The sequence below is a fragment of the Alligator mississippiensis genome, chromosome 1 (genome assembly GCF_030867095.1).
Source record: "Alligator mississippiensis isolate rAllMis1 chromosome 1, rAllMis1, whole genome shotgun sequence".
In the NCBI taxonomy this organism is placed as follows: Eukaryota; Metazoa; Chordata; order Crocodylia; family Alligatoridae; genus Alligator; species Alligator mississippiensis.
In genome coordinates, this window is record NC_081824.1 from 422,336,782 (window position 1) to 422,348,933 (window position 12,152).

At 42.4% G+C, this 12,152-nt stretch overlaps 1 protein-coding gene across 9 annotated transcripts in view; it reads right to left on the reverse strand.

Moving 5' to 3' along the window:
- Positions 1 to 12,152, reverse strand: part of NBEA (neurobeachin) — an 882,854-nt gene that overhangs the window by 573,147 nt on the left and 297,555 nt on the right. For all 9 annotated transcript variants that reach the window (XM_019498256.2, XM_059716302.1, XM_059716129.1 and 6 more), the window contains exons 19-22: positions 2,674 to 2,755; positions 2,338 to 2,461; positions 1,750 to 1,942; positions 473 to 1,489 (exon numbers count right to left, since the gene is read on the reverse strand). In XM_019498256.2, the coding sequence (XP_019353801.2) occupies positions 473 to 1,489; positions 1,750 to 1,942; positions 2,338 to 2,461; positions 2,674 to 2,755 (1,416 nt within the window). The remainder of the gene's footprint in view (positions 1 to 472; positions 1,490 to 1,749; positions 1,943 to 2,337; positions 2,462 to 2,673; positions 2,756 to 12,152) is intronic.

The window sequence follows — 12,152 nt, forward strand, 5'->3', positions numbered from 1 at the left end:
AAACAGAAGAGCAAATTTAGTATCATTAATTATACTGGACACAAGACAAATCATGTAAGTACAATACGTATCTCCCTAGTAAAGCTTTTAAAATTAAGTTTCCATAAGTGGAGTAAATCATTTTCTTATTCCAACTCTCAAACTAACTTATAGCCATCATGCATGCTGCTGAGCTAGCCATTTTGCAAATAAAAAAGGTTTGCAAGACAGATTTGTCTGGTATAATGGAAGCAAAAATGTGTTTAAAGATTTGTCACAGCCCTGATTAAATGATCCAGTACTCAGTAATGGAGCGGACCTAAGGCACATTGTTGACAGCCCAGAGGTCGCAAATTCGAGGCCGCAGCAGAAACGCACACAGCACAGCCATCAGATTCCAATAAATCTGCAAATTCTGCTAAATACCTTGTCACAAGGATACAAAAAAGTAAAAGTGTTATCTATTGATATAAGCATAGCACTTGTAACTTACCTGAGTTGTAGTGGTGGTCTGTATTTTCCTTATCTCCTTTCCTGCTTCTTTACCATCATCAGATCTTTCTGTGTCTGATATTATACTTCCTGCATCTACATTAGGTACATTTTTACTACCAGAGGACTCTGTCTCCAGGGTGGTAGCAGTCATTTCAGCATATTCTAATCCTTTGCATGAAGTCAATTCCCTCTCCGAAATGCTGCTCATTCCGTCTGAAGTTGTATGAATTTTGAACTCCTTCTCCTCTATTATACTTGAAGTACATGTTATATCTACACTACCAGTCATATGAGCAAGCAATCCCAGATCATCACTTACACCAATATGCATTTGAGTATCTTGCACATTTGGAATAGAAATGTGATTACTGGAAAGATCTGGCAGAAGTTTCTCCTCTTGGCTGGGTATTTTATCAAAAAGAAATGAGGTATTGTTAGTGGAAGGTTCATCTTTCTCATCAGCCAGTGTTATCAATGGCCCATTATCTTTCTCCTCACTTTTCTTAATGATACCAACACTCCCATGAACATTGTTTTGGAGTTTCTCAACAGCAGCACTATATACATTATCTAAAAGGGATTCAACTTCAACAAGGGCCCCATTTTCTCCAGTTACCAGTGTCTCTGGTGATAAATCCATATCATCAAGCTTTACTTCTGTGGCTTCTACCTTTTCAGCTTTTATATCAACTAAAAGGTCATGAACCTCTACATGTACACCCCCTCCTGGTCTATCAGAATTTCCAAGGACATCATCTGACACCTTTGTAGCCATGAGCAAGTCTCTGGTATCTGTGCTGACAGGGTAGTCTGTTTCACTTTCCGGGCTTTGGCTTTGTGAAAGGTCTTCTATCTCTCGAATTTCCATTCCACCTTTTGCTCCTGTTGTCTGAGATGAAAGGCCTGAGATAGTGCTCACATTCCCCTTTTTCCCCTTTTTTATGTTTTCTTCCTCTTGCCTCTGATATTCTTCATACATTTTTGCAAGATACTCCTTGTGAGCTTCATAGGTGACCTTAAACAGAAGAGGACAGATTATAAATTTCAGATGAAAATCTACAACTTCAACTAAGAAAAATAAAATCTGCACCATTAATATTTAATTCACAAAACATTTCACAGAATACTTGCACTGATAAGCAAAAAATGCTAACCTGAAATATCCTACAGTATCCACCAGATGGCACTAAATTACTTTATATTGTATCTACTGTATTGCTAGCCCTTTAACTTGAGATATTTGAACCAACAGAAAATTCAGAAATGAATTCTTACCTTGGAATGGGCTATAGAAAGGGTATCAACCCATACCCTCCAGCCTCCCCACTCATATTTTATTGCGTGATACAAGAGAATACGGAAAATGTTGTACACCATCTCTGTGATCTTCTGTTCTTCTGAGTTCTTAGGGTTAATATATCCCAGAGAAAACATCCAGTCCTGCCACACCGAACACTGAAGTAAACATCTAAAGTGAAATAATTAGGTCAAAATATAGCCAAATAAAATTCAATCCCTTAGGTTTTTTCAAATTAAGATGAGTAAAACAAAATGAAAATGTCTTAAAATAGACTGTCTTCCCATAAAGGTCAAAGTAATGCTAATAAGATAACTTTGTCTTTAAATCCAGGATCTTAAAAGATTTAGTAAAATATGCTCAAAACAAAACAAAACTGTTAACTGCTCACCTAAAATTAACTACTCTTTGACCAAACCATATTTTATAACTTTAAATATTTTTACTGCAGCTTATATAAAATTGTATAATATAAAGACAATGAACATCCCAAAATACAATATTTAGTGTAGTGATGGGAAACCTATTTGTGTTAGAGTACGAAAAATAATATTTAATTTACATACCTTCGGTTTTCACGGCTATTACTGAAAAGTTTTATCATATCAGATAAAAACAAACGTCGGACTTCCATCAGCTCTGCGCTTGGTGTGGAGTTTTTTAACAATGTTGCCACCACCTTAAGAATCACTTTAAAAGAGCAAATATATGTCACAAAACATATTTTAAATCCCATGTAAAAACAGCTGTTGAGGCCATAACAAAAGCCACATATAAAAGCAAATTTCTTTGACATTCCCAAGGCAATGAACTGTTGCGGAAATAAGAAATAGCATTTTGTTTAAAAACAAAAAAAATCTAGTCACCAGTGATGCAATACAAACATAGTATAATTTCCTTACTTGGATTCTGAATTTTCACTGTAGAATCTGGCTCTGGATGTGGTTTGTGAACAACCTGTGTGCATACTTGTTCTGTTAAAATCTAAAACAGAAAACAATTAAGTTAGTTTTACCATATTATATTAATTTAATAGCATAAACTAAATTTTTATTTAAACTAATCATGCTGTGGTTCAAAATGAAAAATGGAGTGATGTGTATGTTAGCTCTTCATTAAAAAAATCTTTAGTAAAGCAATTTTATTAGTACAAGGATGCAAAGTAGGAAACGGTTTTTTTAAAATAATAATAATAATAATTATTATTATTATTATTAGCCAAATGTGTATGCAAGAAATCAAGCGGTTTCCTTTTATACATTAACAAACTTTTTTTCTGGGAAAACCAAATATTTAACATTTTTAAATGCCAAAGCCCTTCCTATTCTACTTCCAACTTAATTTTGGGATAACTTTTATATGCTGACTTTTGAGTACTAGTGTTGTTTTGAATATAGAAGGTCAGCATAAGCTGCATAATACAAAATAAGATAAAGCAAAAGCAATAACATGGTTTCAGATTCTAAGTCAAACATATATTCAAGTTAAGGCTGGTCCAGACCCGAGGAGGTGAGCGCTTAAGGCATTGCCTTACTTCTCATATTCATCATACCTCCCAAATTTCTGGCAGTTCCCACTGAAATAATCATCTTTTTTATCATCTGTGAGAGGCTGAAGGCACCAACTTCACTGATAACTCTTGAGTTCCCAGCACCCTTGAAAGTCAAGCCAACAAATAAAGTGTCTAGCTAAGGGTTCATTAGCTTGATTTGCAAAATATACCATATTTATTTGCATACCAGATGCACTTTTCCCTTCAAAATTTGCCATCCTAAATTGGGATGCATTTCTTGTGCAAGTAAATTGATTTCTATACTGGAAAGGATATGGGGGGCTCCTAGAATGGTGGCAGGGGGATGTGCTCAGCATCAGCTAACCCAAGACTGAAACTTCCAGCCACCTGAAGCAGGGGTGGAGTTGTCATCAGCATTATGTCCCCCTCTCCTTGCTGCAGGGCTAACCAGCTACGGGTTTAACCTTCTCACAGCTGCTGCTGAATTGACAACTGATGTTGGCAAAGCAGCTAGGGGAGGGGAGTGAAGGTGATAACAGGACTCTTTGTTCTGCCTCACTAGAAAAAGGTGCATAAGTTATTCAAGGGTATGTGGTATGCAGATAAATATGGTATAGAATACTTTTATACCTGAAGCTTGGATGACAATATGGTAAAAATGTGTATTCCCAATCTATCCTATGCTTTCGGTAGCTTGAGTGCAACTACTAAAAAATGGACAAGAAGTTTAGTAATTGAGATAAGGCTGAGGAGGAGATAAGAGTAGCAGCTCATAACTATTGCCGCCAGTCTCTCCTCATAAGAAGCCTTTCTTACTTAGCCTGTTGGAGAGAAGCATATATATGTTTGTGGAGTGAGTCTTTCACTTATGAAAACTTGCTATTTCTTAATGTAACACTCATATTTCACTAAGGTTTGATCACAATTGTTTGGACTTCTGGGATTTATATAAATCCAAACCTTGAAACAAAGAAAACCAGTAAACAAATACTAGTACACAAAAGTAATGAGGTTTTGTTTCCAGTTAAACTGTACATGCACTATTCAACACCTTAGTTCTAACAACAAAGGCCAACATACAAAAGCTGAAACAATGTATCAACTAACTTAAAGAAATCTACAATTGATACAGCTTTCTATCAAATTGTAGAGAGTATCCTGGAGAGATTCTAAAAAAAAATGTCTAGCCATGCTGAAGTAATGTTGCTTGGTGAAATTGTGTAACGGATTTCAAATGGCTACCCTGGAAATACGATGTTGAAACAAAAAAAAGAGCTGATGCTACTTAATCACAATTCTGGCTAAATAAACTAATTTTATAAAAGATAAAAAGATAAAAAGGTACTGGATGTGTTGTGGAAAAGGTCTAATGTTATTAAACATCTACCTTCAGTATATTACTCACATAACAGAAGGCTTCCCTGGTACTATGTAGAAGGCAGGGGAAATTTTCTCTATTATATCAATATTGATGATACAATAAGTGAATTCAAGAAGTGTATGGTTAACTTCCTGATCTCTTAGTTTTTAGGGATATGTATGTAGTTGAAAACATGCGTCATCCTACTTTATAAATGCATCAGGTAATTTCAAAATTTGCAAACTGTAAAACACTTTGCGATGCTTCAGAAATGTAAAACTGCACATTTGTCAAGTGAAAAGCTACACATATAGGAGCTGTATGGAATGTGTTCCAAAAACTTTTTATGAAAGTTGTTCTAAAGCATTTGGAGATCTATTTCAGGCATGTCTTTGCCAGTTTTAGATAGTTTTTAGTCTTAAAAAATGAGCTTTTCATTGTAAAGAAATGTGCATAACTAAATATAAAGCTAATTGTAACAGTGTACATGTACAAATGAAAGATGAGGTATGTAGTTGACCATTTGTATGAATTTACCTTGAACAACACATATTAGAAGCACATTCTGATTATTGGAAACGGCAGTAATGAGTCTTTCTGCAATCAGTTCAATATGCTAGTACAATTGAAATTGATCAAATCTGAAGCTTAAGTGTGCACAGATTCATAGGAATCAAAATGCCTTGCAGCTATTCATAATGACAGTAAAATGGTACTCAGATTAACTACTGTATAAAGTAAAAACACAGTAGAATTAGTTTTCTAAACTGCAAAGCATCCCAAAATTAAACCCTAATTAAATATTACTGGGTTGGATACATTAACTAAAATGTCAGTTAAAACTTCTCTGAAAACTAGAATAATGATAATCGCAGTGTGTGCTTGTTGAATAGCAACACAGAGGCTCTCATGACCCTATCAATTACCAAGTCCTAAAACAATCACTGCTAGAATCTAGATGCTCCCTGGTAAGATATACGTGCAACCAGTTTCTGCTGGAGACACCCTTCCAGTCTTGTCAGACATCAAAAGCTATTCCCATCTAATATTTAATTTCTTCCAAACGTGGCTGTTTACGGAAGAGATACTGATCACTTTCTTATTTCATCAACTGTTCCAGCAATATAACACAAACTTAGTTTAATGCTGCGTCACAGAATCATAGAGAAGTAAGGCTGGAAGGGACCTCCAGAGATCGTCTAGTCCAGAGTTTCTCAACCCGTGGGTCATGACCCAAAAGTGGGTTGCAAGAATATTTCAAAGGGTCATGAGCAAGTGCCAGAAAAATGTGCAAAAATTTGGGTTTTCGCTTGGAGGCTAACAACGTTCCAGCCTGGAAGGGGCTGCGTGGGGCATGGCCAGCACACAGCCAGGCAGGGTAATGGGAGCAGCCCCAGCAGCAGGATGAACGTAAGTATATGGGGAGCAGGAGTTGAAGGGCCAGGGCTTGGCGACTGCCATTGGGGAGTAGGGGTGGCAGTGTGTGCGGAGGGGATGGGTGTGTGGAGGGGGGCAGGTGCCTGCTGCCACTGGGAGTAGGTGGCCGGGTAGCCAGGTATTGAGGCTGTAGCAGGGCAGGGGGTCAGGGCACTGCGGGTCAGGCACCGGCAGGGCAAGGGGTGTGTAGGATGGGACAAGCCATCAATCTTTGCAAATGGATCCCAGTATGAAAAAGGTTGAGAACCACTGATCTGACCCAACCCCCTGCCTAAGGCAGGATCATACCTATCCAAACCATCCCATAGAAATCATAATATAAACTCTACATAAGACTAATATCAACCCTAAAACAACAAACCTGCCACAGGTAAACCAGGGGAGAAATGGCAACCAGTGCCCTGCTTTTATGAAACGTTGTCAAGATAGGTGCAAGAGATCCTGGGTAGAGAGCTGTGCGGGCCGGGGGCGAGCCGGGCCTGTCTTTGCGCACGCGGGCTGTGGCCAGCAGCCCGGGCACGCGGGGTCGGAGGAGACCATGCGGCGGCAAGGCACGCACAGGCTAGACTTAGTCACAGAGGCGTAATGGGTGATTTAAAGATTATTTACTTACACCCAAGATGGTCGCAGTGTAGGCTGGACAGTTTCCAGGTGCAGCTCCGCTTAAATCCTCGTTGGAGGACTACGACAAATTTGGTTCTTTGGCCCCGGAGTTGTTTAGGCTCCGCGGGTTCGGCAATTTCTTTCCCACAGAGCTGTCGAAGCTCCGTGGGCTCTGTCCGGTTCTCAGGCCCTGGAGTTGTTAAGGCTCCGTGGGTTCGAAAATTGAGTATATAGGAAAGGGATACGTCTAGGACTGCACTCGGTGACGGGGAGAAGCCAGAGGCTGTTTAGACCTCTGTTGCCTGCTTAAGAAATGCGTTGGGTCCGTGAGGATCCGCAGCGCTTAGAGATCTTCACGCTCTTTAAGTGATTTCTCTCCAAGTGGTTTCTCTCCAACTTGGGCGGAAGCCACCCAAGCCCTTTATACGGCTAGCAAGCCAATCACTAGCCATTACGTGTGCATATATTAGAGTTGGCCAATAATGTGGCACGAACTCTCATACAAATGGTGGGAACTCCTTTGCACCGTGCATCTCTAAGATGCAAAAGAAATGCACCATGCAAAGAAAGCTTCAAATTGGCAGGAAATTCCCCGTTGCACCAGAGTTCTCTTCCGCAGCAGAGAACTCCACCGTGCAAGGAAGCTGCAATTTAGCGGGAACATAATTTAGCGTTGCCGAAGCGCACACACACAAAAACTCACAACTTTGGGTTGTGACGAGCCATACCCTATACTACAGAGGAAGGCAAAACCCCCCACAGTCCATATCAATCTGACCATATGGAGAATTAGGGTGACCATACATCCAAGTGTAATAGGGAAACCTTATGCTGTTACAGAAAAGTGGAATGATCCCTTTAAGGGAAGGGTTTTTGTGAATCAGCCAAAGGCAGCCAGCCAGGCTAGGGTTAATAGGCAGCCTTGCCAACAGGTTAGCTGATAAGGCACATGACCAGAAGGGGGCAGGGTCTCTGCATATAAAGCCCTGACCAGAGCCAGAAGCAAAAGTCTGCCCCTGGAAGTGGAAGGGAAAGGAGCCTTGAAGGGGGTTTGCCTGCTGAAGATAGCCTGTGAGCATGCTATACCTGGAGATGGCATAGAAGCCTGGGTTTGAGCTAAGCCGGGAAGTCTAACCCTGCAGGCCTCAGGATGAAGAGCTCCTGGCCAGAAGGGCTGCAGGGGGACACTAGGCTGCCCCCAGAGCCACTCTCAGGAGTGCCAGCATGATACTGGTCCTGCAATACCTGGAGAAAGGAAACTACTGCTACAAAGAGCAGGATATAACTTAGGGTGTTTATGCACATACTCCAGGGTCCGAGGCGGGTGGTTTAGTTAGAATGGCTCCCAGGCAGCTGCTCTAATTAAAATGCCACAGCATCATGTGTATTCAGTCTCCCACATTTCAAAATGGCCATGGCAGTGCTTCAAATAAAACTCATCAAACAAGCATTAGTTAAAGTGCCCCACCGTCATTTTGAAACACAGGACATTGAATACATGTAATGGCGAGGCATGCTGGAGCATTCTAATTAGCAGACTCAATTAATTAAGAATGTGTTGGAGTACATGTATGGGCACCGTGTCATGGCCAGAACCAGAGGGTTTAATAAGCAATAAATATGTGCTTCTTGGAGGCATTTAGTATTTTGCCTAATAGGCAATATTAACTAATACAAAACTTGTAAGTTTGTAACCCGCAAATGTAACTTGTCTGCCATAAGTTTAACCAAAATGATAAAACTAACTGTTTGTATTAATCGTGGAACTGACTGTGCCCCAAAGGTGAAGCTGTAGCTGCAAGATTAGCTGACCTAACAGTTTTTGCTCAGGGCTCAGCCTCGACAATAAAAACTGGATCCAAACACCTGGCACACTCAACACATTCCAGAAAAGCACATCCCAAGAAAGCATATTCAGAGAAACCTAAAAGGGTTGGGCTTAGTAATGTTAATTTCAAACCTAAAGATGCTGCATTGTAATTTGCTTATTGGATAAACCCGAGTCTGGGTAGTAACCTTTTATAATAATTTTAACACCTTTCAATCCCATAGGGTAACAGCTATAGGGCAAGATTGTGAGTGGCTCTAAAGCCAACAGATTAGCATAAGACTAGGTATAAAAAACACTTGCATCAAGTGACCAGCAGGAAGGAGGAAACAGAATGTCATTGCTGTTCCAAACCCAGACTCCGGACTTCCGGTGTGAGCAAGGATCAGATCCTAATCAAGGCATCTTCCCCGGTAATCCCTCCGACAGTGTCAATTGGGGACACCTGACTTTGCTGGAATCACTTGGCGCGCACCTGGCATTGAGGGACTGTTGATAAGTTGCCAACCCATATCTATCTGTTGTTATTATTTACTATTAGCTCTTTAATACTGCATTATCTGCTTCTCGCATTTATCTTTCTGTTAACTGTTGTGCGTGTAAGCTGTACTAAATTTGCCTTTGCTTCACTCCCAACTTTGCCTCTTCGATCCGAAACTGAACTGAACAGCCCAGTGGCTCATACCCTCACAGCGCTCAGCTGGCCTGCGATAGAATTGATGTACTCACAGTGCCCAGCTGGTCTGTAACAGCACCGTTACCATTTAGATCAGTGGTTTGGGTGGGACAGTGAGAAGTGCTTTCTCGAGGACAATCCATACCCTAGGGGCACATGATCACCTTGAGCCTTGCTGAGGGCAGGGTGAAGGCACAGTCAGGTGCCCAAGGGGGCAGTGAACCCAAAGAGGGGCAGGGTCTGGGCCAGAGGGCTCAGTGCTCAAGAAGGGCAGAGACAGGGGCCAAGGGCCCAATGCTATAGTAGGGCAGAGATAGGCCTAGGGCCCAAAGCCCAAATGGGGCTAAGCCAGAGCCTGATATGGCAAGGCTAAGGCTGGAGCCCAGAAGCCAGGTCTGACCCAGTGGATCCTGAGCTAAGTGGCCCAGCAACAGAAAAGGCGTGGAGACCAAGGGGGTTGAGAGACCTACAAGGGATTGATTGGACAAAATATCTGAGAGGCATTGGCGTGGTGTAAGGGGCAGTGTGGAGCCACGTAATAAGCCCCTAAGGCAACAGGTGCCTCCAGGCATATATGGGCCAGGAAGGCCCAATTATGGACAGACCTGGTTCAGGCTAGTGTGTTCTGAGAGTGGATCCACTGGCGAATGAAGTACGAGGACTGGTTCTAGGACTAAAAGGCAGCTTTCATTTCACAATTTAACAATTACTTCAAGGTGTGGTGGGTGGAGGGGAGAGTGGAGGGAAGGGTACCTAGAATCAGGTTGAGGCAATGGCTATTTAGACACCAGAGGGCAGCACGGTCACCCCTAGATCCTGGTTCTGCTATACCTGGTTTCACCAGGATGCTCTGGGATTCTGTAGCCCAGCCCCAGCCAGTTGGTCAAAAGTCCCAAGCCAGAGTCTGGTGGGAAGGTGGAGGAGCATGGTATGCCAGGCAGCAGGCTGAGCAGGCACAAGGACATACCACGTGCAAGCATGGTGGCACCTGCTCCATTCTGCGCACCTTGCTCCTATATGGCATGCATACCTGACCACTTGCCTAGCACACCATGCTCCTTTGCCTCCTCACCTACTCCAGCCCAGATTACGGAATCCTGGAGAAACTGGGATGTATGGTCACCTTAAATAAAATTCCTTTTGGACCCCAAATATGGTGATCAGTCTGGCCCTGAGTGGGGGGGCAAGATCCTTTAGCCAGGAACCTCCATGTTCATATCCCAGCAGGAGCATTAGGCACACCCCAGTCAAAGTCCCCAACCTTAGCTGTAGCTAACACACAATGCCTCTGAGGAAGGCTTAAATATACCAACACACGTAGCAGTAAGTGGGGTGGGGGTTATCAGAAGCCTGGGAAATACCCATAGTAGAACATAAGTATAGCTACACCTAGATTATCCCCAACCAGTGGCTGTTAAACCTCTTCTTGAACAGCTCCAGTGATATAGAGTCCACAACTTCCTTATGCAGTCTATACCACTGCCTCACAATTCTCAGTGAAGAAGTTTTTCTGGATATCTAATCTAAATTTGCTTTGCTGAAACTTCAAGCCATTCAAGCCACCTTTTCTATGATGCAAGAGAGAAAAGGTGCTTTCCCACTTCTTTATGGCAGGCCTTCAAGTATTTGAAGATTGCTAACATGTCCCCTCTTCAGCACCTTTTCTGCAAGCTGAACAGGCCTCCCTCCTTCAGCCTCTCCTTGTATGACTTGCTTTCCAAGACTTTTATAATTTTTGTTACCTGTCTATGGACCCTAATTTCTCCACATTCTTTTTAAAATGTGGAGCCCAGAACTACACACAGTACTCCAGATGAGGCCTAACCAGTGCCAAGTAGAGAGGCACTTCTCACCTCCCGTGTCTTCCACCTAATGCTTCTGATGCATCCCAAAGCCGCATTCGCCTTTTGTGTGGCTGCATCACACAGTAGACTCATATTGAGTCTGTGATCTACCAAGACTTCTAGTCCTTTTCCATAGAGCTGCCATCCAGCCAGGTATCACCCATTTTATATGTGTTTTTGATTATTTCTCCCAAGGTGTATCACTTTGCATTTGTCTGTGTTGAACTTCATCCAGTTAGCTCTAGCCCAATCTTCCAATCTGTTAAGACCCTTCTGAACTGCAATTGTATTCCCCAGCATGTTCACGATCTTTCCCAGTTTTGTGTCATCTGCATACTTGCTCAAGAAGCTTTCTATTCATAGATTCCTAGATTTTTAGGAGCTGGAAGGAACTTCCCAGATCATTGGGTCCAGCCCCCACCCCCACTCTAGCCCAGTCCTCTTAAAAACCTCCAGGGTAGGTGACTGCACCACCTCTGGAGGAAGTTTATTCCACACTCTGGACACCCTGACTGTGAAGGAGTTTTTCCTGGTATTAAGCCTGAAGTGGCCTTCCAGGAGTTTATATCCATTGGTCCTGGCCTTCCCCAGGGGTGCCCTAGTCAACAGCTGACTCACTCCTCTGATATAGCAGTAAACCGCTATCAAATCCTCTCTCAACCTTCTCTTCTTTAGGTTAAAGAGGCCCAGGTTCCTCAACATTTCCTCACATGGCCTGCCTTGCAAGTTCCTGATCATACGGGTGGCAGTTCTCTGAACCCTCTCAAGTTTTTCCACATCCTTTTTGAAGTGCAGTGCCCAGAACTGGACACAGTACTCCAACTGTGGTCTCACCAGTGCTGAGTACAGTGGGAGTCTCACTTCCTTAGTTTTACACAAGATGCATCGGTTGATGCATGCCAGCGTGTTGTTGGCCCTGCTGGCCACAGCATTGCACTGATGGCTCATGTTCATGCAATGGTTAATCATTACCCCTAGGTCCCTTTCAGCCGTGGTACAAGTCAGGCTGTCACCTCCAAGCCTGTATGTATGTTGAGGGTTATTTGCCCCCAGATGGAGCACCTTACATTTGGAAGTGTTAAACTTCATCTGGTTCCAGTCTGCCCAACTCCCTAGCCTG